The following is a 24,893-nucleotide window of genomic DNA, read 5'->3' as shown; positions in this document are numbered from 1 at the left end:
ATACCCTCTTCTTTCGATCGTGACGCCCTTTTCATCATCTCATTCTTCTCATTTAGTCCTCCCTCTGTGATAGCTCCTAGCCCAGGACACTAAGTCTTGCTTTAGTTTCTAAGAAAAACAACCACAATGCTCCTCTTGATGGCACTTGGAAATATGTAAAGTAGCGCAGGGCCATATTCTAGCTGATTTCATGTGTTTCTATCACTAATTCGCTCGAGAGGAAGAGGCAGGCCCTACTAAGAAAAGGTTCGCATATGTGGACCGAGTTGTAAAGACTAAACTCTAGGTTTCCCTTGCTCTTCAACAGCTACTTTCATCGCTAACTCTTGAACATCGCCGCACAAGAAGGCAAAGTCTTTCGAGTAGGTAATCAGTGATATTCAAAGAGTCGTAGGCCATTTACGTTCCCCGAAAAGCTGGAAGATCCTGACTGGTATCATCCCAGTACTTGCTTTCGTTCGTAAATGTGATGAATGTCCTCTCGAACTATCTTCATCACCTGTGTACAAAACAAGTGAAAGCTTCTTTTCGTAATTACCATGAAGGATTGATGATTGTATCAGATTTGATTATCTAATAAAGTTATTCCCCGTCCCTGATTCCAAGTTTAAGCCGGTAAAGTGATAAACCCTTTAGACATAACATCTTGGATTCCTTTGAGCCAGACATTTGCCATTTTGACATATCCTCCGTCATTAGGATGCCTCGTGTCGGCAAGATCGTCGAGGGTCGGAGCGTCTGCGCTGCGCATATCAACCATCGCGAACTTGGCGCCGGATTGCTGAAACTGTGTTGCCAAGGCTGCGTACTGTTCGTTGATTTTGACGCGACATGCATCTTGTTCGGGAACTTTGTTGGCAAGAATTGATGTAAGAATCACAGTAGCTCCTGGACTCTGTTGATAGATTTTGTTGATCATGGCTGTGATATTCGCTCCTGCATCTGGTACCTCTCCACCTTTGTTGCAATTGTTGGTGCCAGCGTCAACTAACACGAGGTTTGGTTTGAGCGTAGGTACAGCCTTGTCGGCAGAAGCGGCTATCTGGTCAATTTTGAAGCCACCCGTTGCCTCGACGGCATTGTCGGGGAAGTTTCCATTGGCTCTTGTGCCCACGTACGTAGCATTCATGCCTTTAGAGACAAGTAAGTCCTGCAGGTCTTTCCGATAGCTGTTTCCAGTTGAAGACCCGGTACCGAAGGTTACGGAGGCGCCCAGCGCCATTATACGTAGTGGTACGGTCGGCCCTGGCTCTTGTCGTGGAGTATTTGGAGCCGCCATCGCGCCCACGACGCATATTATAACAAGTAAAGGGCAGCGCATCTCGAATTAGTTGGGATATGTGGACACCGCGATTAAGCAAATGAGATCGGGAGCTAAAGGCGACAACATTTGAGTTTAGATGCCAGGGACGTGTCTCTTATACCTGAAAGTTCTTTGAGTGAAAACTCAGGGTTCGGACGCTCTTGCGCCTAAAGGTATCATTCGAGCTGATGTCTGATACTCGCACGGAACCGGAAGCCGTTTCACTCCCGGCTGGCCTGCAACACAGACTTTCCGGCTGCAGCCTGCATCCCTACATCTCTTACCATTCTCCGTGTTTATGAATTTATTTCAACATTACAACAACATGCATCGCCTCGTTATTTACTAGCGGTAATAGCACTCATGAGTGACTCGTGGTCTTGATGCCTAAGACTTCCTATATGGCCAGCTTGATGCCTCGGCGACGAGATGACTAAATAAACTGAAGTCGCTAGTCGCAATGAAATGGAGGGTGGCAGGAGTTTTATGATCTTGATATTGGGCATTCAAGACTTCAAGACGTCTTAAAGTATGGGCTTTCGCATGTTCAGAAGAACAAATGTTCCAGCAGGGATGAAGCCATTCCAATGCGAAGCAAGCCTCAAACAAGCTTCCATGCTCCGGCTAAGAACACGATTGGTTACAACGGTCCAAGCTCGTCTAGGATGATTCGTCTGTCTAATGATAGGGAAATATTGAGACGAAGATCAGATGGCAGCCTTGGCATTCGTAATAGCTTGAAGCTGGGTGGCTAGGCCGTTTTATTCAATAAGAAAAAGAATAAGAAAACAAAAAGATTTGCCTAATTACTTCCTTATGTACCTTGGGGTTAGCCGTCTTATTGACCCCTGCTATACCCGGACCTAAGCGGCATCACCAATTACCTCCAGTCCATCCTCTTTTGGCTTCGAGAAAACTATAAGCTTTAGGAGTCAATCTCAAGATTCAACAGTGCAGTATTGCCGACGATCTTAAACGAAAGCTGCCAACAATAGGTTGGCATATGCCGATATCGCAGACAACAATCCGAATCAGAAGCGGCAAAGACAAGGGCCATCCGCGGTCGGGGCCCAATGCTGCGTAGTAAGCCGAAATGTGACCCTCAAGCGCTAGCGGTGGCTTTGCGGCAATCCCACCAAGGGCCAAATCCCGAAGGCGCGTCACGAATTCTGTCTATGTACACTGTCACGCTTGAGCTGCTGCTGCTGCTGCTGCTTGTAGCTTCGCCCTTGTTTGGTTAGTAGCTATCTGGTACGATCATAATATTACTCAAAGTAATCCCCAATGGCATGGTGGAGGACATGTGCCACTTTCCAGGACTCCACAGAATGTCAAGGTGGGAAAAGTTGCGCCATTTCGGCTTGGATTATCGTATGGCTGGGTTCAATGTCACCAGACGCAAAAGCTGGCAAATCCCCGGAGAAACATGTCCACTTATCCACCGGTAAGACCCCAAACCCTGGCTTTAAGCTTGGTTTGTGTAGTAGCGGGCAGTCGCCGATGCGGAGAGCGCGGGGTAGACCGGAGCAGCCCCGGTCACCCCGCCGGTGGTCTTCCGGCTTGACCATTGGCTCACCACCGTGCTGGTTAACTTATTGTTACCTACACCAGCACGATCACACACACAAAGTTGGCTGATGATGACCGCTATTAGTTACCGGGTAAAGTCGAGTCATTAATCCACTCTCTGCAGGTGCCCATGAATAGGACCGATTGACCGTTGCCCATCTCGGGCTCTGCTTCACCGGCGATGACGTTTTCAATGCAATACTCCTGGTCGGTAATCAGCGATCGACGACCATCATCTTGTCTCGGTCTTTTTTTGATTTGCAGTCGACATATTAAAGTTCCTTCAAACTACTGCGCCGTCAATTTCTCGTGGCATTTCACCGGTGCCTTTTGTGATTGCCCTTCGAGATCTCAACGTGGCAAGGTCGCATCGCATTCATTGAGAACATGAAGATCGCAGGGTTCTTGCTTGTTGTTGCGCTTGTCAGCTCTTCGGCCGCGGCGAAGTCAAATAGCACCGCGCCATCTGAGGTGCCATACTACGGAAGAAGTCCGCCAGTGTACCCATCTCGTAGGTCTTCGTAACCATTAGCTAAATTCAGACTTGTCTAACATGAAGCAGCCATTGGTAATGGCTCAAGCAATTCTGGTTGGGCCGCTGCCTATCGCCATGCCAGAGCATTGGTCTCCCAACTCACGGTCGAAGAGAAGGCGAATATCACTCGAGGGTGGACAGGGACATGCGTAGGGAATTCCGGCGAAGTTCCTAGACTCGGAATCCCGGCACTGTGCTTTGCTGATGCACCAGACGGAGTCCGCGGTCAGGAATTCGTTTCCGCATTCCCGGCCGGAATCCACGTTGCTGCTACCTTTGACAAAGCCCTGTTATACAAGTATGGCAAGGCACTGGGCGACGAGTACTACGGAAAAGGTATCAACGTCGCTTTAGGGCCGGCTGCTGGCCCTCTCGGGAGGGTTGCTCGTGGTGGGCGCAACTGGGAGGGACTGTCAAGTGACCCTTACCTTGCAGGCGTTGGCATGGGCGCAATTACGCGCGGCATCCAGAATGCCGGCGTTATCGCCACTGCCAAACATTGGCTCTTGAATGAGCAAGAGTATCGGCGTCGGGTATCCGACCTGGGAGAGGCGATCAGTTCAAACGTAGACGACAGAGCACTACACGAACTCTACGTTTGGCCCTTCATGAACTCTCTCAAGGAGGGTGCTGCCTCGGTCATGTGCTCGTACCAGAGATCCAATCACTCTTACGGCTGCCAGAACTCTAAACTCTTGAACGGCATATTGAAGACCGAGCTCGGCTTCGAAGGTTTTGTTGTTAGCGATTGGGAAGGCCAAATGGGCGGTGTTGCCTCAGCCAACGCCGGGTTGGACTTGGTGATGCCGGACGAGGGGTTCTGGGGGGACAAGCTGATCGAGGCTGTCAACAATGGTTCTGTAACCGAAGATCGACTATCCGACATGGCCACGAGGATCCTCGCTGGTTATCACTTCCTTCATCAAGAGCATGCCTTCCCTGCTCCAGCAGTGCACTCGAATCTGCAAAAGGCTTACCCAGTCGATGTTCAGGATGATCACGCTTCTTTGATCCGTCAAATCGGAGCAGCCGGCACAGTCTTGGTAAAGAACACCAATCATACGCTTCCGCTCAAGAATCCCAAGTTCCTGTCTATCTATGGTTACGACGCAACGGTCAAGGCGATCCCTTGGGAGAACCCAAGTCGCTATGGCGGCGGTTACGAAGTCAACTTCGGCTGGGAAACATTCAATGGGACACTGATCACCGGTGGTGGCTCTGGCGGCAGTACTCCCCCATATGTGGTCTCACCATTCCAGGCGATCCAAGAGCGAATTTCCAAGAATCGAGGCATCCTACGATGGAACTTCTACTCTGAAAACCCCTCTCCACCCTACGTCAACTCTGAAGCCTGCCTTGTTTTTATCAACGCGTATGCCTCTGAGAGCTTTGATCGCCTGAGCCTCACGGATGAATTCAGCGACAACCTTGTGCAGAACGTAGCCGCAAACTGTTCAAATACTGTAGTCATGATTCACTCGGCCGGTAAGTGGAATAAAGCGAGACATATCTACTGCAGGACCCTTTTGGATGCTAATGAATCCCAGGCATTCGCACTGTTGATGCGTGGATCGAACACCCTAACGTCACTGCTGTCCTTTTGCCGGGCTTCCTGGCCAGGAGAGCGGCCACAGCCTTGTGGACGTACTATGGGGCGACATTAATCCATCTGGAAAGCTGCCTTTCACTATTGCTCGGCAGGAGTCGGACTATGGCAGCCATCTGAACTCCAGTGCCTCGGATGACTTCTTCCCTGACAGTAACTTCACCGAAGGCCTGTACATCGATTACCGTTACTTCGATGCACACAATATCACTCCCCGCTATGAGTTTGGCTTTGGCCTCTCATATACCACTTTCAGCTTTGCTGACTTGTCCGTTGAGCTCACGGCTGACGCGGATACATCAGAGTACCCCGATCCCAATGTGTCGATCGTGCAGGGTGGCCATCCATCACTGTGGGAAACCGTTGCAGTTGCAAAGGTGTCGCTCACTAATACCGGTGACGTGGATGGAGCAGAGGTTGCACAGCTGTACATCGGAGTTCCGGGTGACGACACGCCTATTCGACAGCTTCGCGGCTTCTCCCGCGTCTTTCTTTCAAGTGGGCAGACGCAGTCGGTCGCCTTTGAACTCACCAGACGTGATCTTAGCATCTGGGATGTCGAAGCTCAGCAATGGCGTTTACGCCGAGGAACTTATAACGTGTGGTCTGGATCATCGAGCAGAAATCTGGTTCTGCAGAACACTATTGAGATTAAGTAGCGTACTATAGTTTACTTGGTAATCAGCCCTTGAGGTAATCTTGTCAATAATTCAATGATATGAGTATTTCATCTCATTCTTGCATCGTGTCCTGACTCTTTGTCTGATGATCTCGCTGATAGGAAAGTCTTGCTGCGTCGAGTTCATCTGTTAGGTGTTGACAGGGACGGTACAAAATAATTACATGTATTGGCATGATCAGCAAGCCACATGAATGCCTCGTCCCCTGCATGTCATCGATGCGACGCCACATAGTTTACTGCAGATACAGCCCCCCTTAGCCACGTCCGGCCTTAAGTCCCCAGGTAAGTAGATTACACCATGCGCTGACTAAGGCCAACTCATTTCTTTACTCTTCTACCTTCCCTTCCTCATTCTCTTCTTTTCACCACGGCAAGCTTCTGCAAGAGCCCTCCGGCACCACTATAAACACCTCCTACCTCAACATGCCTTCGAAATCATCTCAGATCAATGTAGATGCGGAGATCGTCTATGAATATCATCGAATGCATATGGCTGTCAGTCCTGCTAAGGCCATCTTCTGCCTTTGTAGTCTCGACACACGAGTAGCTACACGCGCAGCACAGCTTTTCCTCGCTGGTTATGGAGAATATCTCATCTACTCTGGCGGATCAGGGAAACTTACGGCAAATCGTTTTGCGAAACCAGAAGCCGAGATATTTGCATGTATTGCCAGGGAGTTAGGGGTTCCGGCCGACAAGATCATCGTGGAGCCAAACTCGAGCAACACTGGCGAAAATGTTCGGTTCACCCATGCCCTTTTGAAAGAACTAGAGCTAGAGGCCACGAGCTTCGTGCTGGTTCAGAAGCCATATATGGAAAGGAGAACATATGCAACCTTCAGCAAACAATGGCCGGACCCCAAAACAGTGTTCACTGTGACAAGCCCTGAACTGGGATTCGCCCAATATCCGAATGAGGAAAACCCTCGTGACTTAGTTATTGAGATCATGGTCGGGGACTTGGTGAGAATCCGAGAGTACCCAGCAAAGGGCTTTCAAGTTGAGCAAAGGATTCCTTCCGAGGTCTGGGAGGCAAACCAAAGGCTCATTAACGCTGGCTACGATGGGCATTTACCCTGATTAATGGCCCATTTTATTGATAGAATCTTGCAAACCATTTTCTTTAATTACGGTTCTGAATGGAAGCTCCTTCTTAGGATACCTCAGATTATGGCACCCCTCGTTCCAAGTGTTCAATATGGCTTCCTCTTAAGCCTTTTTTCACTCTTCATCCGGGCTTCCAAAGTCCGCCCTTGCTTTGGATGCAATGTCATCGTCGACAAGCACTCTTACGGCAAGCATTGCCATACCCTTGGCGCACATGAGAGCCGCTTTGTGAGCTTCGTCAGTTGCAGCAGCGGCCGCGAATTTGGGATTGTGGCCTGCCACATCTGGCGAGGTCGGGATGACGAAGGCGCCGTGGAAGCTAGGCACGTGATAGGACACGTTTCCCATATCCGTCGAGGCGTTGAATGGTTTTGCCTGATGAAGCTGTATTGTCTGACCGATCGCGGCCATATCTGCCACATATGTCTTGCATAGGGTGTTATTAGCTCGTAGGTTCATGTACGTCGGCGCCCTGTAAACACCGCATCAGTAGAGTCATAAGAATTGCAGCGCTCATAACATTTACACAATGTAGTTGATCTCGCAGCCCGTCGCGGCTGCGCCTGCTTCCAAGCATGCCTTAACCCTGTTTAACAGTGCATCGGCGCGCTCAATTGTTGGGCTGCGGACATTCCAGTTCATGCGGGTATAATCCGTGATGACGTTGGGAACGGTGCCGCCGACTTCGATTACACCATGAACTCTTTCGTCTGACTGAATTTGCTGCCTGAGGAGAGCCACATTGTTGTAGGCTGCTACAGCCGCATCCAACGCGTTCAACCCTTTCCATGGCTCGCCTGCTGCATGAGCGGGCTTTCCACGGAATTCAACGCGGAACTTATGGCTTGCAATGAGCTTAAAGCCTGCCAGCCCTGAGGAACCATCTCCACTACCGCCCTGATGAGCTGCAGTTGGATGCGCCATGATGGCCGCTGCGATATCCTCGGGGGGGTTGAAAGCACCGGCATCAATGAGTTTCGCTTTACCGCCTCCACCTTCTTCGGCTGGGGTTCCGAGAATGCGTAGGCGCCCAGGGATCCTCAAGTCGACGAGTGTGCGAGCAGCCCCCAAGAATGCAGCAATTGAGGACGTTGCAATCAGGTTGTGTCCGCAGGCATGGCCGATGTCTGGTAGAGCATCGTATTCAGCGCAAACAACGACTTGACGGCCGCCACTGCCTATTTCGGCCTCGAAGCTCGTTTCGAGGCCATAGGTATGCTTTTTGACGGAGAACCCTTGCTTTTCCAAGTAAGCTGTGAGGGCGTCGTGGGCAAAGAATTCCTTGTATGCAGTTTCCGGATTTGCGTGCAGCTGTTTGTTGACGTCGTTGTGAAGAGAAGAGTCTAGGTCATCGAGGTGTGCGTTGATGATCTTGCGGGCCTGTTCGAAGTCAAAAGCCCCTTGCACTCGTTTGGGACCCGGGTTGGCGCTCTGTTGCTCCCCAGCAGCATTAGCGGCGACCGGGGTTTGAATAATAGACATGGTGATAGGATTCGAAGCGTGAATCCCTTACTCGCAGCGAAACGATTTCAAGAAATGCCAAAGATTGGCGAGATAGAATTCGAGATGGAGGAGCCTCCTCGATGAATGTGAAGTATACAGCTCTTCAAAATCATTGACTGCTCATCAACATGTTTTAAAGGCCTAACTCCAACACGTTCATTTGTTCCCGTCAAGACATCTCCTGCGCACTGGTATGGAGAGCTTGCGCTCCGCAGCTGAGACGGGGGTGCCACCCATCGGCAATCGGTGCTTCTAGCCAGCCGACCAGGAGACCCTCCAGTCTTGACAATTTCCAGATAGGCACGGAAGATAGCCGATGGTCGGCAATTTTGGTTTGTTTCCATTCGATGAGACTTAACCGCTACTCACCACACGGTATTGCTAATGGCTAAGCTCATTACTCCGTACCTTGCTTTCAATCTGTCAGTCAGCTTTCCTTATCATCCCTTCCTTCTGCTGATATTATGAAATTCTCGTTCCACTTCCGTATTCCCTCGTCGGCTAATTCAATCATTCATGAGTTCCAGCGGCGGCGCGCCGGAGGCATTTCAGTCATATCATCCACAATTTCCACTCGAATTATCCTCTTTTCCCCAGACGCGCCTACGCAGTAACGTTGTTCATTTGGGAGTTCGGTGAACACCCTAGCCCTCGATCCCCACTCAAGTGCTTCAGTTGGAAGTCTCTACTCGCCGATACAGCCGACCTCGAATCAGTCGGTTAGACACTACCAATGAGCGCTTCTCCCTCCGAAGCCGACGGGAGCTCACCCGGCAGCACAAGCTCAGTTTCAGCCGACGGTCTCCCCATTATTACCGATGAACGGCCCCCCCTAGACGCCGCCGGATTTGTCGGTACCACCGCGTCCGCAGCAGCGGCGACGGCGGCGCGCACGGGCGAGGGTCGGAGTGGACCACGTTCGAGAAATGGGTGTTGGACTTGTCGCACAAAGAAGGTCAAATGTGATGAGCAGCGGCCAAATTGTCATCGTTGCACACGTCTGCGGCTTCTTTGCGACTATGCACCTCGCGTCAAGCTTACGAAGAGGGGCAAGACACGCAAAGATCGGCTCTTTTCGTCTCACCCCGACTCGTCATCGTCTTCCTCGTCGGCTGGAGGAGTTGGCACGTCACTCAGCTTGCCGACATGGGTGCAGACAATGTCTCAGCTCGATCAGTCCAAGGCTCTATCTTTGTTTAATCCGTCGGCTCCGGGGATGGGGGCTTGCTCACTTGATCTTTCGTCGGCTGATCACGAGGCAATCCGGTACTTTCGCACATCATTCGCCAAACAGAACCACACCAAGAATCCGGATTACTCGCTGTACTCCATCATGTTCGGCATTGCCCAGACCGATGCTATGGTCATGCATGTGGTACTTGCTCTTGGGGGGCGGGAGCTGGAATTCCGGCGCAACAAAAATGCAGAAGAGGCGCGTGGCCCAAAAACGCCCATTCAGCATTACTCTTCCGCCCTCCGAATGATGGCCGACACCATCGGAGGTGAGGACAATGGTCAGCTGGATCTTGATGCAGTCTGTACAGGATTGTATCTCATGCTTCTCTATGAACAAAAGTATGGAGATGGAAAGTGCCAGGGCTTGTCCAATCATCTCGTCGGTGCGAGTTTGATATTACAACACCGCTTCAAGGATTTACTGCTTCAATTACCGGCGCCCTCACCGGAGGCGAATCGGAAAAGCTTAGCCCTCACGAGGCGAGGACAAGACGCGAGTGGTTCCCGCCTATCTCTGTACTCGGCAAGAATGCTTGTTTGGATCGCGCTACATGATGCCGCTGCCGCTTCATACGGCCTTGGCGGACAACTCAACTGCGCCCTCCACAAAATCATGGGTGCCCTCGATGGCCAAGTTAGCAGCGGAATATCCAGCCCGTTTCAACCGCTCGACGCCTTCGAGAGGTTACACCGTTTCTCCAATCCACTTTACCGGAGTATGTGGGCTGATTCATACCCCCAAGCGGAGCTTCTCGACGACGTGGAGAATAGGAATGTTTATGCTCTTTTGGGAGCATGCGGCCAATTGCGCTTTATGATTGCCCAGCTCGCTAATCTCATACATGAAGATGATGCCTCGCAGCAACACCGCGTCATGGCTGTCGATATGACCATTCAACAAGTGGGTTGGAAATTCACTGAACTACTGGAGGTCGCAGCAGAGCTTTCCATCAGCACGAATAACTCACATCGGCTAGTAGCCAACATTCGCGGCATTGTACCTCACTATCATGCCGTCGTTCTTGAATTTCTTCGTTTGACGCGATTTGATGCCACGCCAATGCTCTCAGCTCGTCAACGAAACGCTTTGCGAGAAATCATGAATCTGGCTTTCCAGGCCTTCAAGCATGAAGGCGATGAGGCCATGACACGCATTGCGTGGCCACTCTTCATGGTTGCTCTGGAGACAGACGACTTACTGCACCGCGAATGGGTTATCAGCCGCTTTCAGGCTATGAGTCGGTTCAGTAAGAACCTCGACAGGGCCCATGTCTTTCTCAAGGACATCATAGAGATGCAGAACAATCTTGCGAGACGGGTAGACGTTCGTGAGCGTTTCCAATCCGGCGAAGTGGGCCTCTTTGTTATCTGAGCCACCAGTATGAGTTCGGTGTTTGTCCGGTTCCCCCAAGCAGGCTTGAGTAGCGTCGACGGCCGCGATAGCCATGTTCCTTCAAAACTAGAGTCCGGCATGTTTCCCCGCATCATTGGAACATGACATGGGCCGGCACGGCGGACATGTGGATCGGCTAATGTCCATGCCCCCAGAGCTGCGTCGGCTATCAGTGACAAGTTGATCAGCCACTAGTCAGAGGCATCGTATTGGAACACGACTTCCGGCCAGACAGTTGTTGGTTCCGCGATGACTTTACTATCAACCCCACAATATCATCGCAAGTGGCCAATTCCGGCACTTTCACGAGGCTTTGACCGAGGCCGCACTGCCATCTGAGTGAACAGGGCTGCGCCAATTGCGTCTAAGCTTGAACTGATTGGAACGACGAGCTTCCAGAAGGCGGCGCATAAATAGCATGACCTTGTTCGCTTATCGAACTTGCTTCCTCACTAAAGTTCACGGGGGGTCTCATCGTTAACCTCCTGCAGAATTGCGTATTCTCCTTTACCGCTCGCGATTCATTCATCCTTACCTTCAATATGTCAGAGAAAGGTGGCAAGCCTCATCTAGGCCTAGGCCCAGCCGATGAGACATTGAAAGATATTGGCGAAGGCACCACCTCGATCCGAGGTCTGGCTTACAGCGAAGACAAGAGGATTCTCCGAAGGATCGATTTATGGTAATTACGGAGTCCTCAATCAACCTCTCCTACGCCGAGATATATCCTAATTTCAAGCCACAGTCTTTTACCAGTAATGGCCATGTCGTACCTTTTCCAATTTCTTGACAAATCTGCTCTTAGCTACACGGCTATCATGGGCTTGCGGGATGACTTGCATCTAAATGGGTCCGAGTACTCTTGGGCAAGTAGTATCTACTACTTTGGTTACCTTATTGCTTCGTACCCTGCAGGAGTCATGATGGTCAGACTTCCTGTCGGCAAGATGATTGCGGTCTCGGTGTAAGCACTTTTCCCTAGCCGACGAAGCTAAGATGCACGACTGACCTGCAAAGTCTTGCTTGGGGAATTATTCTCATGTTCACTGCGCTTTGCTCCAACGCTGGTGGTTTATTGGCAAACAGAATCATGCTGGGTGTTTCCGAGGCCGCCATCGCGCCGGGCCTCAGTATCGTTATCTCCATGTGGTACAAACGCTCAGAGCAGCCTCTACGACATGGCGCCTGGTTCCTTGGCAACACTGTTGCCGGCATCTTCGGGGGAGTTGTTGCCTATGCTATCGGTCACGTTGATAGTATAGCTCCATGGAAGGTATCTACTTCATCTACAATCCGCCAGCGAATAAGTTGCTGATTCCTGCGAGTACAGGCCGTCTTTCTTATCTTTGGCGGAATCACTACAGCCTGGTCATTTGCAATTTTTTTCCTCTTACCTGACACGCCGATGAAGGCTCGATTTCTCAGCGAAGCTGATCGTATCAAGGCCATTGAGCGTGTCGAGGAAAACATGACGGGAATCAAAAGTGACATGTTCAAGTTGTATCAGTGCGTGGAGGCCTTGACCGACATCAAAGCTTGGCTACTCTTCGGCATTCAGATCAGCGCCCAGATTGCCAATGGTGGCGTCCATGGGTTCGGATCCATCGTTATCAAAGGAATGGGCTTCAGCACTCTCAACACCCTCCTTGTGCAGATGCTGGGGTCGGTCTTTCAGCTCATATTTGTCTTGATGGCCACTGGAGGAAGCACCTACTTCCGTAATAGTCGCACCTATTGGATGGCACTAAACCTTGCCATCTCTATCGCTGGTGCTGCCATGGTTCGCCAGATACAATCAGAACTCAAGTGGGCACGGTTTATGGGGTACTGCCTGACGATCGCGTACAGTGCCAATTTCCCCATGATCCTGTCCATGTCTTCTGGAAACTTTGGCGGATTCACCAAAAAGACTACAGTGAATGCGATGGTACGTATGACATTCCCATTGTCAGTGGGTCTGAGACTGATTTGAGTTCAACAGATTTTCATCGCCTACTGTGCTGGTAACATCATCGGTCCGCAACTATTCTTCGAGTGGGAAGCACCGTCTTACAGCTCTGGTTTCTTAGCCATGTTGATATGTTATAGTCTTGGAGTCCTGATGTGCTTCGTCCTTCGTTACTATCTCGTGTGGGAAAATAAGCGACGCGACAGCATTGGAGGGGAGCTTGACGCAGGCGTTGGAAATGATGTGTCTCTGAACCTACTTGATAAAACGGACAAGGAAATTCCCCAGTTTAGATATGTCTACTGACCATGCGTCATAGGTCAGGGGTAGATGTGGTATGGACACTGCTGGTTGCTTCGCAAATCTTTGTTCGATTATAAAAATCAATGCATGATCAACGAATTCATAGAACAAAGCATCATGTGCAGACATGGCGCAATATCTGCGGCCATGAAGAGTCCAGCGACAAAAAAGATTACTCCAGCTCCCATAGAAGCGGTTCCTCGTCCCTCATTGCGCGCCATTTGTTGGTCGCTCTCATGACATCCTCACAACCCTTGAGTAAAAAGCCCCATTTCTCGACAAACCTTTCTGTGACCTCCCAACCATCAGGATGCCAAGGGTCTGACCAAGCAATGATTCCCGGTTGATTAAGACAGGCATCGCCTTCTTGACAGCCCACTAAGTCAGCACAAAGATCATGCTGGCTGTACTGATCACGGAACTTGATAGCGTTATCGCGCATGCCACCCGATGGGAAAATGTCGATCCAACATTCGTGGGGTGTCGAGCTTTGCGTGGGAGTAGGCATCAAAGTCTCTGGCACTTGACAAGGTGTTGGAAATAGTGGTGTTGTGTGAAGGTCCGGTGTGCATGGGCTAGTGAGCAGAGACGTGAGAGATAGGATATGAATGTTGGTAATGGTAGCCCTGAAGACATTGTAAAATACCAGCGGGATGAGGTGATCCTTATACAGAGGGAGCCATGTAGTGGGATTCTGGAAGTAAGGCGGCACACGCCTTCCTAAGCGCGATTTGCCATTATTGTGGTTGCGTGCAGGTCGCTGTATCTGTGCAAATATCACAAGCCCCTTCGCAGCGACACGCAGGCGAGTTTGGCTCTCATCTCTTTCAGAACGAGGATTTGAACAGCGGTGTGCTTCAGCTGCAGGCTGTCCCGGTGGAGCCCACTGTATAAAATCTAGACTTGTTCCCGAGCTCAGATTAGGTCGTGATTCTTTGTTAGAAGATCCATATGACATATCAGGCGTTAATGTTTCCGTCTGCCCAATTTGATGCAATTCGAGAGCCTTTCGCTTTCCTGTGAGCCGCGTCAGCAATCTCTCGGTAGTACTAAGCCTGGTTGGGTGGCCTCATACTGTAGGCTCTGACATTGAGGCGATTTTGTCTCTTGCGTCTTTCCGCTCGATCACGAAGACCAGTCCAGTCATCATCCCGGCATTGTGCTTCCGAGGAATGAAGCATGGGTGCCGAGACAATCATTTGTGGTTCCCTTTCCAAAGCATGCATTGCGGAACTTGAGAAGTATGGAGCGGCTGACGCGTCAGGTTCTTTAGTCGACGTATTTCAGCCAGATGGAAGGTACAACTTTCGTTCGAAATAATCTGTATAGATAGAAGATGAGTTTGAGTGAAGGACGTTGATGGAATCTCAGACGAAATTGTTGTTGTTGCATCCTGCTAACTGCCAAGGGTGTGTCAAGGGATTGTCCAACTCCTTCATCCTCTGGAAGTGGAGCTCCTGCAATGGGCTTACAAGGCTTTCCCTCTTCCGGACGAACCTCCCAATCAGCCGGAGATGTTCAAGACCAATGAGGGTGTTCATTTGTGTGGGGTCTTGCCGCTATGGTCGTGGGTGTTTTAATTGGTCTTCACAATCTTCGTGCCAGGTTCCGATGCCCACGTGGAAGCAAAACGTGTACCTCAATATGCCAGCAAGGATCAGGATGTTGTCGGAGAATTTCATCCGAAAGGAAAGGAAGAAAACAAGCTCAGCTTCGGAGATGCACTTTCGCTGTCAGATTTGCTGAGGATGGGGCCGCGGCTGGAGTTTTACCAAAGACTCTGTGATCTCAGGCTGGACGAACAAGCACGACGGTGGTTCAAGCCATCAACACTCCGATTTCAAGGCTTTGGTAGGTTTGACAGACTCTAGCGAATTGGTAACATGGCCCTGTAGACTTTGTTTGAAAGAGTAATTCCATACTATGTTCATTACCTCCTTGAATTACGCAAAGCGACTTTATAGGCCGACTGCATTGACACACGTCCGCGATCTAACCGACGTACGAGGACACTGCATCTATCTTGCGACGTTATTATCCTCAGCCACGTTTACTGCTCCCATAATCTAGTGTGTTTGAGAATCCTGCCGATTCAAGAAAACTTTCCTAGAATCCCATCTTCATGAAAGATTTAAGGGATGAAGGGCACTGATTGGTGTCCCAATGGTTGATGGCGAACCACATCCAGCCTTGGGGAGGGAATTGCCACCGCGATGAGTATTTCCAAACTCGACATGGAGCAAGCGCGGCTGAGCATGAGATTCTTTCGTCCTGCATAGCCCGAGTGCTAGGCTGCCAGGATGTGCAGAGTTATTGGCCAGCCAAGCCAGTCTTTCCGCAGCTGACAGCCGCATTGGTAACAGCGTCTTATCTGATCTCGACCATATGTCTCAGTGCTACCGCTTTGCGTCTAGCTGATCTAGTCTCATTTCTTTCACATACCATGCGAGCCCACACCAGTATTCTCCGTGGGGTGGCCGAGAAGTGTGCCTAGCTTGGAACCATGGGCTTGGGATCGGAGGCTGGACTTGTCTGGCTTCGCTTCTGGGCCCTGCCGTCAACAAATCTCCCATAGGAACGCAGCGAGCCGGTGCTGCATCCCGAAAAGAGCTGATGAAGCTACATCTAGACCATCTCGTGAGTTGGCCTTGACCCCACCGCCATTGAGTATAATACATTCACGTTGGTCACCTCTTCGAAGCATCGTGTGACACTCTCCGGAATCCTCTCCACGACACTCCTTCAATTGTGAAATCGTCTCATTGGCGTTTTTGTTTTCCGCAGCGGCACCTTTTGTTTATCCTCACACTCGCAGGAGTAACTTCTAGCCGGTAAAATTGATCGACATTCCATTCACGTCCCGGTCACTTCCTCAATCATGTTGAGATCCATTAGCACCGCCGCAGCTTTGCTGGCTCTGCTGTCAACGTCTCAAGCCCAAATACCCAAAGTCAGCGGTTTCACCTTGGTGTGGTATGACGATTTCAGCGGCAAAGCCAACACAGTTCCAGACCAGAATAACTGGATTATCGACACTGGGACCAGTTATCCCGGCGGCCCAGCAAATTGGGGCACATCGGAAATCCAGTCATACACCAACAGCCCCAACAATATCCGAGTCAATGGCGCTGGGAATCTTCAGATCACCGCCATCAAGAACCCTTCCACGGGAGCATGGACTTCCGGGAGGATTGAGACTCGCAGAGCCAATTTCATGGCGCAGCCAGGGAAGACCATGCGGATCCAGGCTAGTCTGAAAATCCCTAATCTAGGAACCAACGCTGGTATTGGCTACTGGCCCGCGTTCTGGACCCTGGGCGCTGAATATCGTGGCAACTACTGGTAAGCTTTTCACCCCCGGCCTACCCTAGACCTTCAGTCTAACCCATCTTGTCTAGGAACTGGCCGGCAGTTGGTGAGATCGATATCATGGAAAATATCAACAATCTTGACCGCGCTTATGCCGTCTTGCACTGCGGCACCCAGCCTGGTGGCGCTTGCAATGAGCCATCTGGCCTCAGCGGGTATCGTTCTTGCCCTGGAAGTTCCTGTGCCGGTAACTTTCATACCTTTACCGTAGAGGTCGACAGATCAAAGTCTGTAGAAGCGCTTCGCTGGTATGTGGACGGCGTTCAGTTCCACCAGGTTCTTCAGTCACAGATGCCAGCAGCCACCTGGAAGGGGACTGTACAAAAGCCGCACTTCATTCTACTCAATATGGCCATTGGCGGATCTTTCCCCGATGCCATTTACGGAAAGAAGACACCTATCAGTACCACTTTGTCTGGCGGAACGTACGAGGTTGAATATGTTGCTGTTTATCACACTTGATTATGGTTGAAGCCTAGACTGCTCTATGATTTCCTCCAGGATTCTGCACTTATATCGGTTTTGTTTTACTTTAGAAATCAGGATACCACAAGAAATATTATTCCAGCGTTTTACGTCATCATTGCCAAATCATAATTTTGTCCTTCTCGAGCTCTTCCCTCGGCCCTGACATGAATTCACAGTCGATGACTGTCCCTTCAGCGAATGAGCAATTACGGGGCAACCGGCTTCGCCAATCGAATACGGAGTTCTGTCTTCAATCACAATATCGATTTACGATATGGCAACTTCATTCATTTTTGTCCATTTATCATGAGCAGCTATGGTGGTCTTGCAGCCGGCGTATTATTAGACAAGAGTCACAGCTTGCGCAGGCTCCTCTTCGTGGAAAAAAAAAAACTCCTTTCGGATGACAGATGCTGGGAGGAAGGAGAACTGGACATGAGAGCCGCTCTACGGGATATGTCATGCTTTTTCCTCCATCCTAGCCCTCCGTACATCCTGCTGGCGCGATTATATAAGGTAAGGAAAGCGATAAATACAAGGCCTTAGATAAGCCAGTATCTAAGGTAAGTGAACATATGGCAAGTTGAAATGTAAAAAGAAAGGTCATAAATGAATACGGTAGAAATCCGAACGGTCCACGCATCATCGCTTGTGATTTTACATGTACGCACCGTTGCCGCAATAACGCGTGCGACTCTGGCCATTGCAGGACGGTGTGAAGTGTGCCCACTAGCAAAAAACATACACTGTGGTGGAAAGCGTCGATCCAGGAACCGCGGCTGTTCTATGACGACATGCTCGAGCTTGCACTGTGACCACAGATTGAAGTGTGACGAGTGACAACAGCTTCCTTCTGACAAAAGGTCCCAGCCTCGCCACCACTACCTTATCATACCTAGCCATGCACTTAAGTAAATGTAGGCCACGATCAAGAGCTACGTTTTATGTCTATGATAGTCGCATGAGGCCAGCCAGCAATTACTTTGTGCACAGCAATCTCCTCACTATGAAACGCACTGCGATAGCTGCAAACCTTTCCAGTGGAAGTCAAAATGTCAAGAAATCACGGCCGGCAGTACCCGATTATCATTTGACACCCTCGGTAAGGGATGATCACGGCGAAATTGTGTGGCCCGCGCCAGAGAGTAAGATGGAAGCGGCGAGATCCTTCATTCGCGAATGGTACAGTTGGGAAATCCGCGAGCTCAACTGCTGGACTCGAAAATGTGTCGCCTGGTGATTTCTCTCAGTCTTATACTGACACTCTACTAGTGTTTCTGCCGGAAAGCCCACATTGATTGTCCCGGACAAGGACGCCGACGGCCTCACATCTGGGGTCATCTTGGAACGTACCCTAGTTCTTCTTGGCCTAGATCCATCTCTCATTACTGCGTACTTGCCCCCAAAGGGCCATAACATCCACGACGAAGCGTGCCGGGCATAGATGACTTCTCTCATGCCCACCTACATCTTCGTCCTAGACCAAGGCTCTCGTTCTTCGCCACCTCTCATCGACGGCTTCCATCACGGTATTGTCATCGATCATCATCACGCACTGACAAACGACCACCCAAAGGATGCGTTGCATGTCACAGCCTGCGACTCCCCTCCAGTGGCGACAAGCTCTCTACTCACGTACCTCATCTGTCGAAGTCTCGACGAGAGCGTGCGAGAAGCTTGCGACTGGCTTTGCGTCATGGGTACCCATGGAGACTTGGGGAATACCTTGAAGTGGGAGCCTCCGTTTCCCGACATGAAGTCCACGTTCAAAACATACACCAAAAAGGCTCTCAACGACGCCGTATCACTCATCAATGCCCCGAGACGAACAGCCTCGTATGACGTTCCTTCTGCTTGGAAAGCCCTCCGTGCCTCGAATTCTCCAAAAGAGCTGCTGAGCAACAAGTCCCTGCTGGCCGCCAGAGCAGAGGTTAACGCCGAAGTCGAGCGCTGCACCCACACGCCCCCCAAGTTTTCCGCCGACGGCCGCATCGCCGTCTTCCGCATCAGCTCAGAGGCCCAAGTCCACCCCGTCATCGCCACACGCTGGGCGGGACATCTGTCCTCATCCAAGCTCGAGGTTGTGTTGGTTGCCAACGAAGGATATCTGCCCGATATGGTCAACTTTTCATGTCGTGTTCCGCGCTGTGCCCGAGCCAAGGAGCCGCCAGTCAACATCATTGAGGTTTTGCGGGATGTCGCTGCTCGCGCCGAGGACACGACTTTGAGGGAGCGGCTAGGCGACTCATTTGCCAGAGGCCATAAGGAAGCTAGCGGCGGCATTGTTCCAAAAGCCGAGTTCGAGGAGTTGATGTCTGTCCTGGAGATTGGCAAGAAAGTTGAACGAGAATCCCCCAAAAAGGGGCAGAAGCCAGGGCAGTCGAATACCTTGTTGAACTATTTTGGAAAGAGTTAGATATGGTACAAGACTGGAGAACTTTCAGACTCCTCTGACCGATTTGTTTGTGCTCCGCAGAGCAGACCTTTGTCTCGCGATTCTCAAATTTCTGGACCGACTATACCCCGTACTGCCGCCTTCTGGAGTCTCCTATTGTAAAAGCCCTTTTCGTATCATAGAACATAGTCTTCCGAGGCTTCCCAAGGTTTCTTGATGCCGGAATTGCGTGTACCTCTATGATGTGCCCGAGTGGCGGCCCTGTTGGCCCAAAAGATGCCCACGTCTCTCCAAACGACGCAGGAGCCAAGGTCGTAGGTACCGTCTGCCCAGGGGCCAAATACATCGCAAACTGATTCGGTATGCCTTGTATCAAACGCTGATGTTGAATGGGAACCAGGGCTGGCCTATTTGGAAATCCGTCGTCGCTTTTCGCTGGTTGATATCGGTCTTTCCGTCCTGGAAGGATCAGTGTAACACAGCCGAGCTTCCACGCGCCCATGGCTGTTTTGGTCGCCGGTACAAGGATGAGGAAGTTTTGTTGTCTGACTTCATGTATTATTGGATTTCATAATGAATTGAATTTTCAATATCAAGGAAGCAGAATTATCAGCGACCTCCGTTGACTTTATGGTGAAGTGGGTAGGCTGTTGATGTGTGTCGCTGACTGATGCCTGTCGGCCTTTACGCAAGTCATTCCGCCACTGAAGTCAGCAGGGCATCTTGTTCTGAATCACTATCATCATTATTTGAGCTCTATATTTTGTTATGTGAGTTATATTCCTGCTCGAGCAAGGGATATCCAGCGCGTTTGGCATGGTTTCCAGCAATTATTGTTCCCCCGAAGTCGAGACAAGTTTTGCAAAGTCTGAATGTGAGTAGACAATTGGAACTGCCAGAGATGTGTCATAGTCTGTACTTCACACTCAATCTCTAGTCATCTCCAAATTACAAACGACGTTGAGTTACCCTTGGTCAGATTTGATAGTTACACGGTTGTCGCAATCCATCAACGCCACTCAGGCAACACTTGGGGACCGAATTCTGCTCGCCTTCCAATTCTGAAGGTGCCCCACACGGGCCACCACCGGGGTGGATCCCTATCGCCGATCATGAGCGACGCTGCGGATCGCGCATCGGGATCGTCCGCAAGGATCACTCCACGTTCCCAGCTGTGTGTTCTGGGTTCACGGCCTGCGGGGGGCCACAGTTTCCGGATCGATGTACCCGGAGACCCTTCGCTGTGTTTCCGTTTCCAACTCCGGCGATGCCCCATTCAGCCTTACACTCATGCGCATGGCTGTGCCCCGGCGATCAGGTCGGTTCCTGCGTCAAAGTTGCAGATTCAAAGAATCATACAGCTATCATCCATCGAGTCTATCATAACCTGGAAACCTTACTCGCCTTTGGACTATAGTAGACTGATTCGGTTTATTTACAACGACTCACGAGCGCATTGTTAATCACCATGAACAGGGAGCAAGCAAGTGTACGCAACTCTTGGTCGCCGTGCGCTCAGCACGACGAGCGTTGTCAGATTCCGATCCCCGGGTATACCTATGCTCAAGATAATAATACAGTTACAAAAGCGTATGCTGAATTTCAACCAGCTCTGGGTCCTATTTGCGTCTTTGCGCCTGTTCCTGATATGTTCCTGTGTTTCTTCCTTTTTTTTCTTTCTGTCTTTATGCAGTTGCTGTCTTCCTCGAAGTGAAGCGGTGGCTCCAATCCCGTATCCTTTTGGAGAAACTCCTCTTCATAGGCGCGGGTTCGGGCACCTTTTCGAGCCCGCCCAGATCGTCAGACTCGGCCGCATTGTCAGTGGTCACCGACTCGCCCCCAAGCTTTGTCTGGCGGCGCTGCATGAAGGCGGCTCCAGATGAGAATGTCCTCTTGGGCGCAACTGATGAGGGCTGAGTCGCAATTTGTTGCTGTACTAATGGTGGAGATGAGATCCGATTCATTTCCGTCGTTGACACCGGAAAGGTTGATGCACGACTCTGGCAGCTGCTGCCGCTAACAGTACGAGACTGTGCTGGTCTAGAGGTCCCCGGAACAGGAGACGCTGCAGACGATGCCCAGCCTTGGCCATGACGAAGGGATACCCATACGGAGGTTACGGTGATGAGGATTCGAGTCGCTTCATCGACAGGGTGAGTCTCTCGTTGTGTCGCGCCGTGGGATGCTGTTGGCAGCGATGGAGTTTCCTTGTCGCCGGTCAAATCCATGCTGAATGGTCGTGTAGGAGGATAACGACCGGAGGATTGTGATACGGTGGTGTAATTATCCAAGATTTCGAGATTAGCCGGCGTCAAAGTTGCCATAACGGGGTGTCGACGAAGCTGTGGATCGAGGACGCTGAAAGTGAATTTGTACTCCGAAGCAGCGGGGGTCGGTGCCGCGGTGCATGTAGCCGTGGACAGAGGCCGGGCACTACGTCTGGCCCATCTCGCAATTGTCGTTTGGCCAGCTTCGTCAACGTGGACGAAATCGTACGACCCATTGTTTGTTTGAGTGGCAGTCCAAACTGAACCGTCCGCCAAAACAATTTCCGTCTGTTCGCCAGAATCCCTCCGCTCGCCTTCTTTCCGCGACGAGACCGGCGAGATAACGGCAACCAAGTCGCGCTTATCGAGGTCTTTGTCATCCGAGTCAGAATCGTCAGCGTTATTGTCGTAGTCCTCACTCTTGGCCAAGATGAGGCCATTCATGCCCAGCTGTCCCTTGACTCTGAACATCTTGGGAAATCGTCGTGCGAGGCGAGGAAGGATCACTGTTCCAGCAATCATGCTCGAGGGGACGACATCGATGGCGGGCATGGGCCGCTTGTCGTTCGATAGTTGTTGTAGCTGCAGCAGAAGTCGCGGTCGGATGGACACGAAGCGTCGCTGTTTCGTACGAAGCTTTGGAGGAGGGTAGGCTAGCATGTAGTTGGTACATTGCCTTGCAGCTCGCCTTGATCTTTTGGATCTTTTCACAGTGCTTGTATCGCTAATCTCTGATACCAGACTGCCTTCGTCTTCGCTCACGCCATCGAGACCATGTGTTTCCTCGCCTACAACGGTAGGTTCTTCCTCGAAGCGTACGACGAGGTCCTTTCTTTGGACAAAGTCAGACACCGGTCGGATTCTGCGTACTGGGCGTGTAGCAGAGGCGGGCTCTTGTAATGAAAGGCGTCGGTTGATACGTTGTGTCGGCGTCTCGGTTTCATCGGTTGAGAATGACGATCGCTGAAGCGGCGATGCGCCTAGTGATGAACGTAGGAGAATATGCCTGCGCGCAGGCTGGTTGCCGCTGGCAGTGGTCTTGTTGGAGTATTCGTGCCCATGCAGGCTTGCGCCAGAATGGAGAAACATCGTGGTAGTCTGGAATTTAGTGACACGGTATTGATGAAATCATGGACGCGACCAGGGCGATATCCCACTCCAGTCAACGTACGATGTCGAAGGACGATTGCGTTCCAGTATTTCCCAAATGGAAATGCAGGCAGTAAAGCCGGCGTGGTTAAACCGACCGACAGGACGAGGGTTGGATCGTCTTATGCGAGGGGTATAAGCTCTCCACTTGCAGCTGGCCAAGGTGGGGTGGATGCTGATGCTGATGCTGGTAGCGGTGCAGTGCAGCTCGGGTCCTGGAAATTCCGTTCTAAGTGGTTCAATACCGCAAGGTGCGTTACACTGGTCTCGAAGTGTGCTTGACGTGGGATCGATCGTTACAGTGACTGGCAAGTCTTGTCGACACAGCGACGAGTATGGTTGATTGCGGCAGAGGCGTTGGGCGAGGCAGACGACAGGACAAAGAAGAGAGAAATAGGGGACGTCGATGCTGGAGAGCAGGCTGTGTGAGGGAATGAGCGGCCTACAAGTACATCATCTAGCGTCAGCCCAGAAACACCTTCTCTGATGAGGCTCAGAGAGCTATGCTGTATTTGGCGGGGGTGCAACACAGAAGGCTTTTGAATGGCTTGAGTGGCTTGACTCGTGAGCGGTCAGTGGCCCGGGGACCCAGTTGGCCTTGTATGTCCGTGGGCGCGGGATGGGCTGAGCTGAGGTGACGAGGGCAAAGAGAAAGGCAAGAGGCTTACAAGATGCTTGAAAAGTAGCGTTCGGTGTCCAAAGGGATCGTGTGATGGCGGGAATGATTCTTGGTTGACCCAGGGTGCGTATCCCGAGAAGGAGCAGCGGTGATGGAAACCCGCAAGTCTTCTTGTCTTGCAGAAGAGAGGGGAAATGGATGCGTAGTCAAGCTGGAGGAGCTGAGCTGAACAGGTCGGGATTCGTTTATCGCGTGACGTCTGACTTTCCGAAGTCAATGCAAACGTAAGTTCGGGTCGTCAAGAAAGAGGCTGCAGCGCAATGTCGTTTGTCTCTCGTGGAAATCGTGGAGTAGGTACGCAGAATATACCTGATTGAGCAAGAAGGAGACTGGAAAGGCTGGCGAGATATGCGGAAGGAGTTTGGCGAGAGGATCTGAGATGCAGGAGAGTGGTTGGAGAACGGACAAGGAGGAGCAGATGGCCACCAGGGTCCAGATGTATAGATGTAAGTTGAGGGAAAGACGGATGCAAAAGCAGGGGAGCCCGAGGCAAGGGTTGAAGGGAAGCTCAGGGAGGCAAGCTGAGGTATCCGAAGAGCAGGTTGAAAAAGACGGTAAGGTGTGTACCCCGTTCGTTTGTGCCGGAATGCGAAGTAGGTACTTTACTGGGTGTACAGTAGGTAGGTACTTGACAAAGGCGAGGCGAGGGTGTCAAGTGTTTTGGAGCCGATTTGCGAGGTGGGGAGATGGAGGGACGGAGCCGGAAAGGATGATATCAGGGGCTGACTTGATTTTGGCTTTCTCTCTCAGGTCTCCAGCGAGTGCGGGAAGCGCTGTGGAGGGGGAGGGTGAGTGCTGATGGAGTGGTGAGTGTTTACTGTGGGCGAGTGGGTGTGGGCGTGCGAGTGCCGTCTTTTGGTCGCCGAGGGGAAGAGAGGGGAGTCCCTGTCTTTCTTTGGGAGAACGCGATGGCAGACGCAGCGGGAACCTGGACTTGCAGTTGGAATGGTCGCCGTTTGGTGTGGTGTTTTTTTTCTTTTTTTTCTTTTTTTCTGGGTTCGGCGGACTACGTAAAGTATCCGTTCACAGGAGAGTCCGGGTACGTACACACTACCAGGTGCGAGGGTCGATGTTAGAGGAGAGGAGAGAAAGGATGTATGTTGCCTCTGGGACAATAACAGGGCGAACCGGCCTGCCGTCGGAGAAGAGAAGAAGGACGAGAGGGACGGGGGAATAGAAAGTTGCGAGGTTGGGCGCGCCGAGAGAGGAACGGAGATGGCAAATGTGCGAGAGAGAGAGAAGAGGAAGAGAAAAAGAAGATCCGACGGGAGCAGAAGAAGAAGACGAAGTTGAAGAGGGGACTTGGAGTGGGTGGAATGGGTACGTATTGTTGGGTGGAAATACAGCGGCGGAGATATGTACTGACCACGTACCTTTTCTT

General features: G+C 51.1%; 11 protein-coding genes across 11 annotated transcripts; 7 read left to right on the top strand and 4 right to left on the bottom strand.

Moving 5' to 3' along the window:
* Positions 1-607: 607 nt before the first annotated feature.
* Positions 608-1,222, bottom strand: CTAM01_15696 (GDSL-like Lipase/Acylhydrolase; the record flags this gene model as incomplete). Its single annotated transcript, XM_060531690.1, has 1 exon — positions 608-1,222. The coding sequence occupies one exon, from the start codon at positions 1,220-1,222 to the stop codon at positions 608-610; it is 615 nt and encodes a 204-aa protein (XP_060373746.1).
* A 2,037-nt stretch (positions 1,223-3,259) lies between these two features.
* CTAM01_15695 (glycosyl hydrolase family 3 N terminal domain-containing protein) lies at positions 3,260-5,672 on the top strand (the record flags this gene model as incomplete). Its single annotated transcript, XM_060531689.1, has 4 exons — positions 3,260-3,383; positions 3,435-4,892; positions 4,955-5,001; positions 5,085-5,672. The coding sequence occupies 4 exons, from the start codon at positions 3,260-3,262 to the stop codon at positions 5,670-5,672; spliced, it is 2,217 nt and encodes a 738-aa protein (XP_060373745.1).
* Positions 5,673-6,118: 446 nt separating this feature from the next.
* On the top strand, positions 6,119-6,775 carry CTAM01_15694 (DUF218 domain-containing protein; the record flags this gene model as incomplete). Its single annotated transcript, XM_060531688.1, has 1 exon — positions 6,119-6,775. One exon carries the CDS (start codon positions 6,119-6,121, stop codon positions 6,773-6,775), a length of 657 nt encoding a protein of 218 aa, XP_060373744.1.
* A 141-nt stretch (positions 6,776-6,916) lies between these two features.
* On the bottom strand, positions 6,917-8,284 carry CTAM01_15693 (metal-dependent amidase/aminoacylase/carboxypeptidase; the record flags this gene model as incomplete). The annotated part of the gene is made up of 2 exons (XM_060531687.1): positions 6,917-7,274; positions 7,329-8,284. 2 exons carry the CDS (start codon positions 8,282-8,284, stop codon positions 6,917-6,919), a joined length of 1,314 nt encoding a protein of 437 aa, XP_060373743.1.
* Positions 8,285-9,038: 754 nt separating this feature from the next.
* CTAM01_15692 (uncharacterized protein) lies at positions 9,039-10,913 on the top strand (the record flags this gene model as incomplete). The annotated part of the gene is made up of 1 exon (XM_060531686.1): positions 9,039-10,913. One exon carries the CDS (start codon positions 9,039-9,041, stop codon positions 10,911-10,913), a length of 1,875 nt encoding a protein of 624 aa, XP_060373742.1.
* A 563-nt stretch (positions 10,914-11,476) lies between these two features.
* CTAM01_15691 (uncharacterized protein) lies at positions 11,477-13,188 on the top strand (the record flags this gene model as incomplete). Its single annotated transcript, XM_060531685.1, has 5 exons — positions 11,477-11,616; positions 11,680-11,898; positions 11,952-12,207; positions 12,265-12,861; positions 12,916-13,188. 5 exons carry the CDS (start codon positions 11,477-11,479, stop codon positions 13,186-13,188), a joined length of 1,485 nt encoding a protein of 494 aa, XP_060373741.1.
* Positions 13,189-13,357: 169 nt separating this feature from the next.
* CTAM01_15690 (uncharacterized protein) lies at positions 13,358-14,366 on the bottom strand (the record flags this gene model as incomplete). Its single annotated transcript, XM_060531684.1, has 3 exons — positions 13,358-13,951; positions 13,991-14,202; positions 14,261-14,366. 3 exons carry the CDS (start codon positions 14,364-14,366, stop codon positions 13,358-13,360), a joined length of 912 nt encoding a protein of 303 aa, XP_060373740.1.
* A 1,697-nt stretch (positions 14,367-16,063) lies between these two features.
* On the top strand, positions 16,064-17,016 carry CTAM01_15689 (endo-1,3-beta-glucanase; the record flags this gene model as incomplete). Its single annotated transcript, XM_060531683.1, has 2 exons — positions 16,064-16,527; positions 16,584-17,016. 2 exons carry the CDS (start codon positions 16,064-16,066, stop codon positions 17,014-17,016), a joined length of 897 nt encoding a protein of 298 aa, XP_060373739.1.
* A 1,450-nt stretch (positions 17,017-18,466) lies between these two features.
* Positions 18,467-19,438, top strand: CTAM01_15688 (DHH family protein; the record flags this gene model as incomplete). Its single annotated transcript, XM_060531682.1, has 1 exon — positions 18,467-19,438. One exon carries the CDS (start codon positions 18,467-18,469, stop codon positions 19,436-19,438), a length of 972 nt encoding a protein of 323 aa, XP_060373738.1.
* Positions 19,439-21,102: 1,664 nt separating this feature from the next.
* CTAM01_15687 (uncharacterized protein) lies at positions 21,103-22,773 on the bottom strand (the record flags this gene model as incomplete). Its single annotated transcript, XM_060531681.1, has 1 exon — positions 21,103-22,773. The coding sequence occupies one exon, from the start codon at positions 22,771-22,773 to the stop codon at positions 21,103-21,105; it is 1,671 nt and encodes a 556-aa protein (XP_060373737.1).
* Positions 22,774-23,005: 232 nt separating this feature from the next.
* On the top strand, positions 23,006-23,176 carry CTAM01_15686 (uncharacterized protein; the record flags this gene model as incomplete). The annotated part of the gene is made up of 1 exon (XM_060531680.1): positions 23,006-23,176. The coding sequence occupies one exon, from the start codon at positions 23,006-23,008 to the stop codon at positions 23,174-23,176; it is 171 nt and encodes a 56-aa protein (XP_060373736.1).
* Between the last annotated feature and the right edge of the window lie 1,717 nt (positions 23,177-24,893).

Source organism: Colletotrichum tamarilloi (assembly GCF_030869305.1).
Source record: "Colletotrichum tamarilloi strain Tom-12 chromosome Unknown Scaffold_173.1, whole genome shotgun sequence".
In the NCBI taxonomy this organism is placed as follows: domain Eukaryota; kingdom Fungi; phylum Ascomycota; class Sordariomycetes; order Glomerellales; family Glomerellaceae; genus Colletotrichum; species Colletotrichum tamarilloi.
The sequence above is the reverse complement of the archived record's forward strand: the minus strand, read 5'-3'. Positions and strand labels throughout refer to the sequence as shown.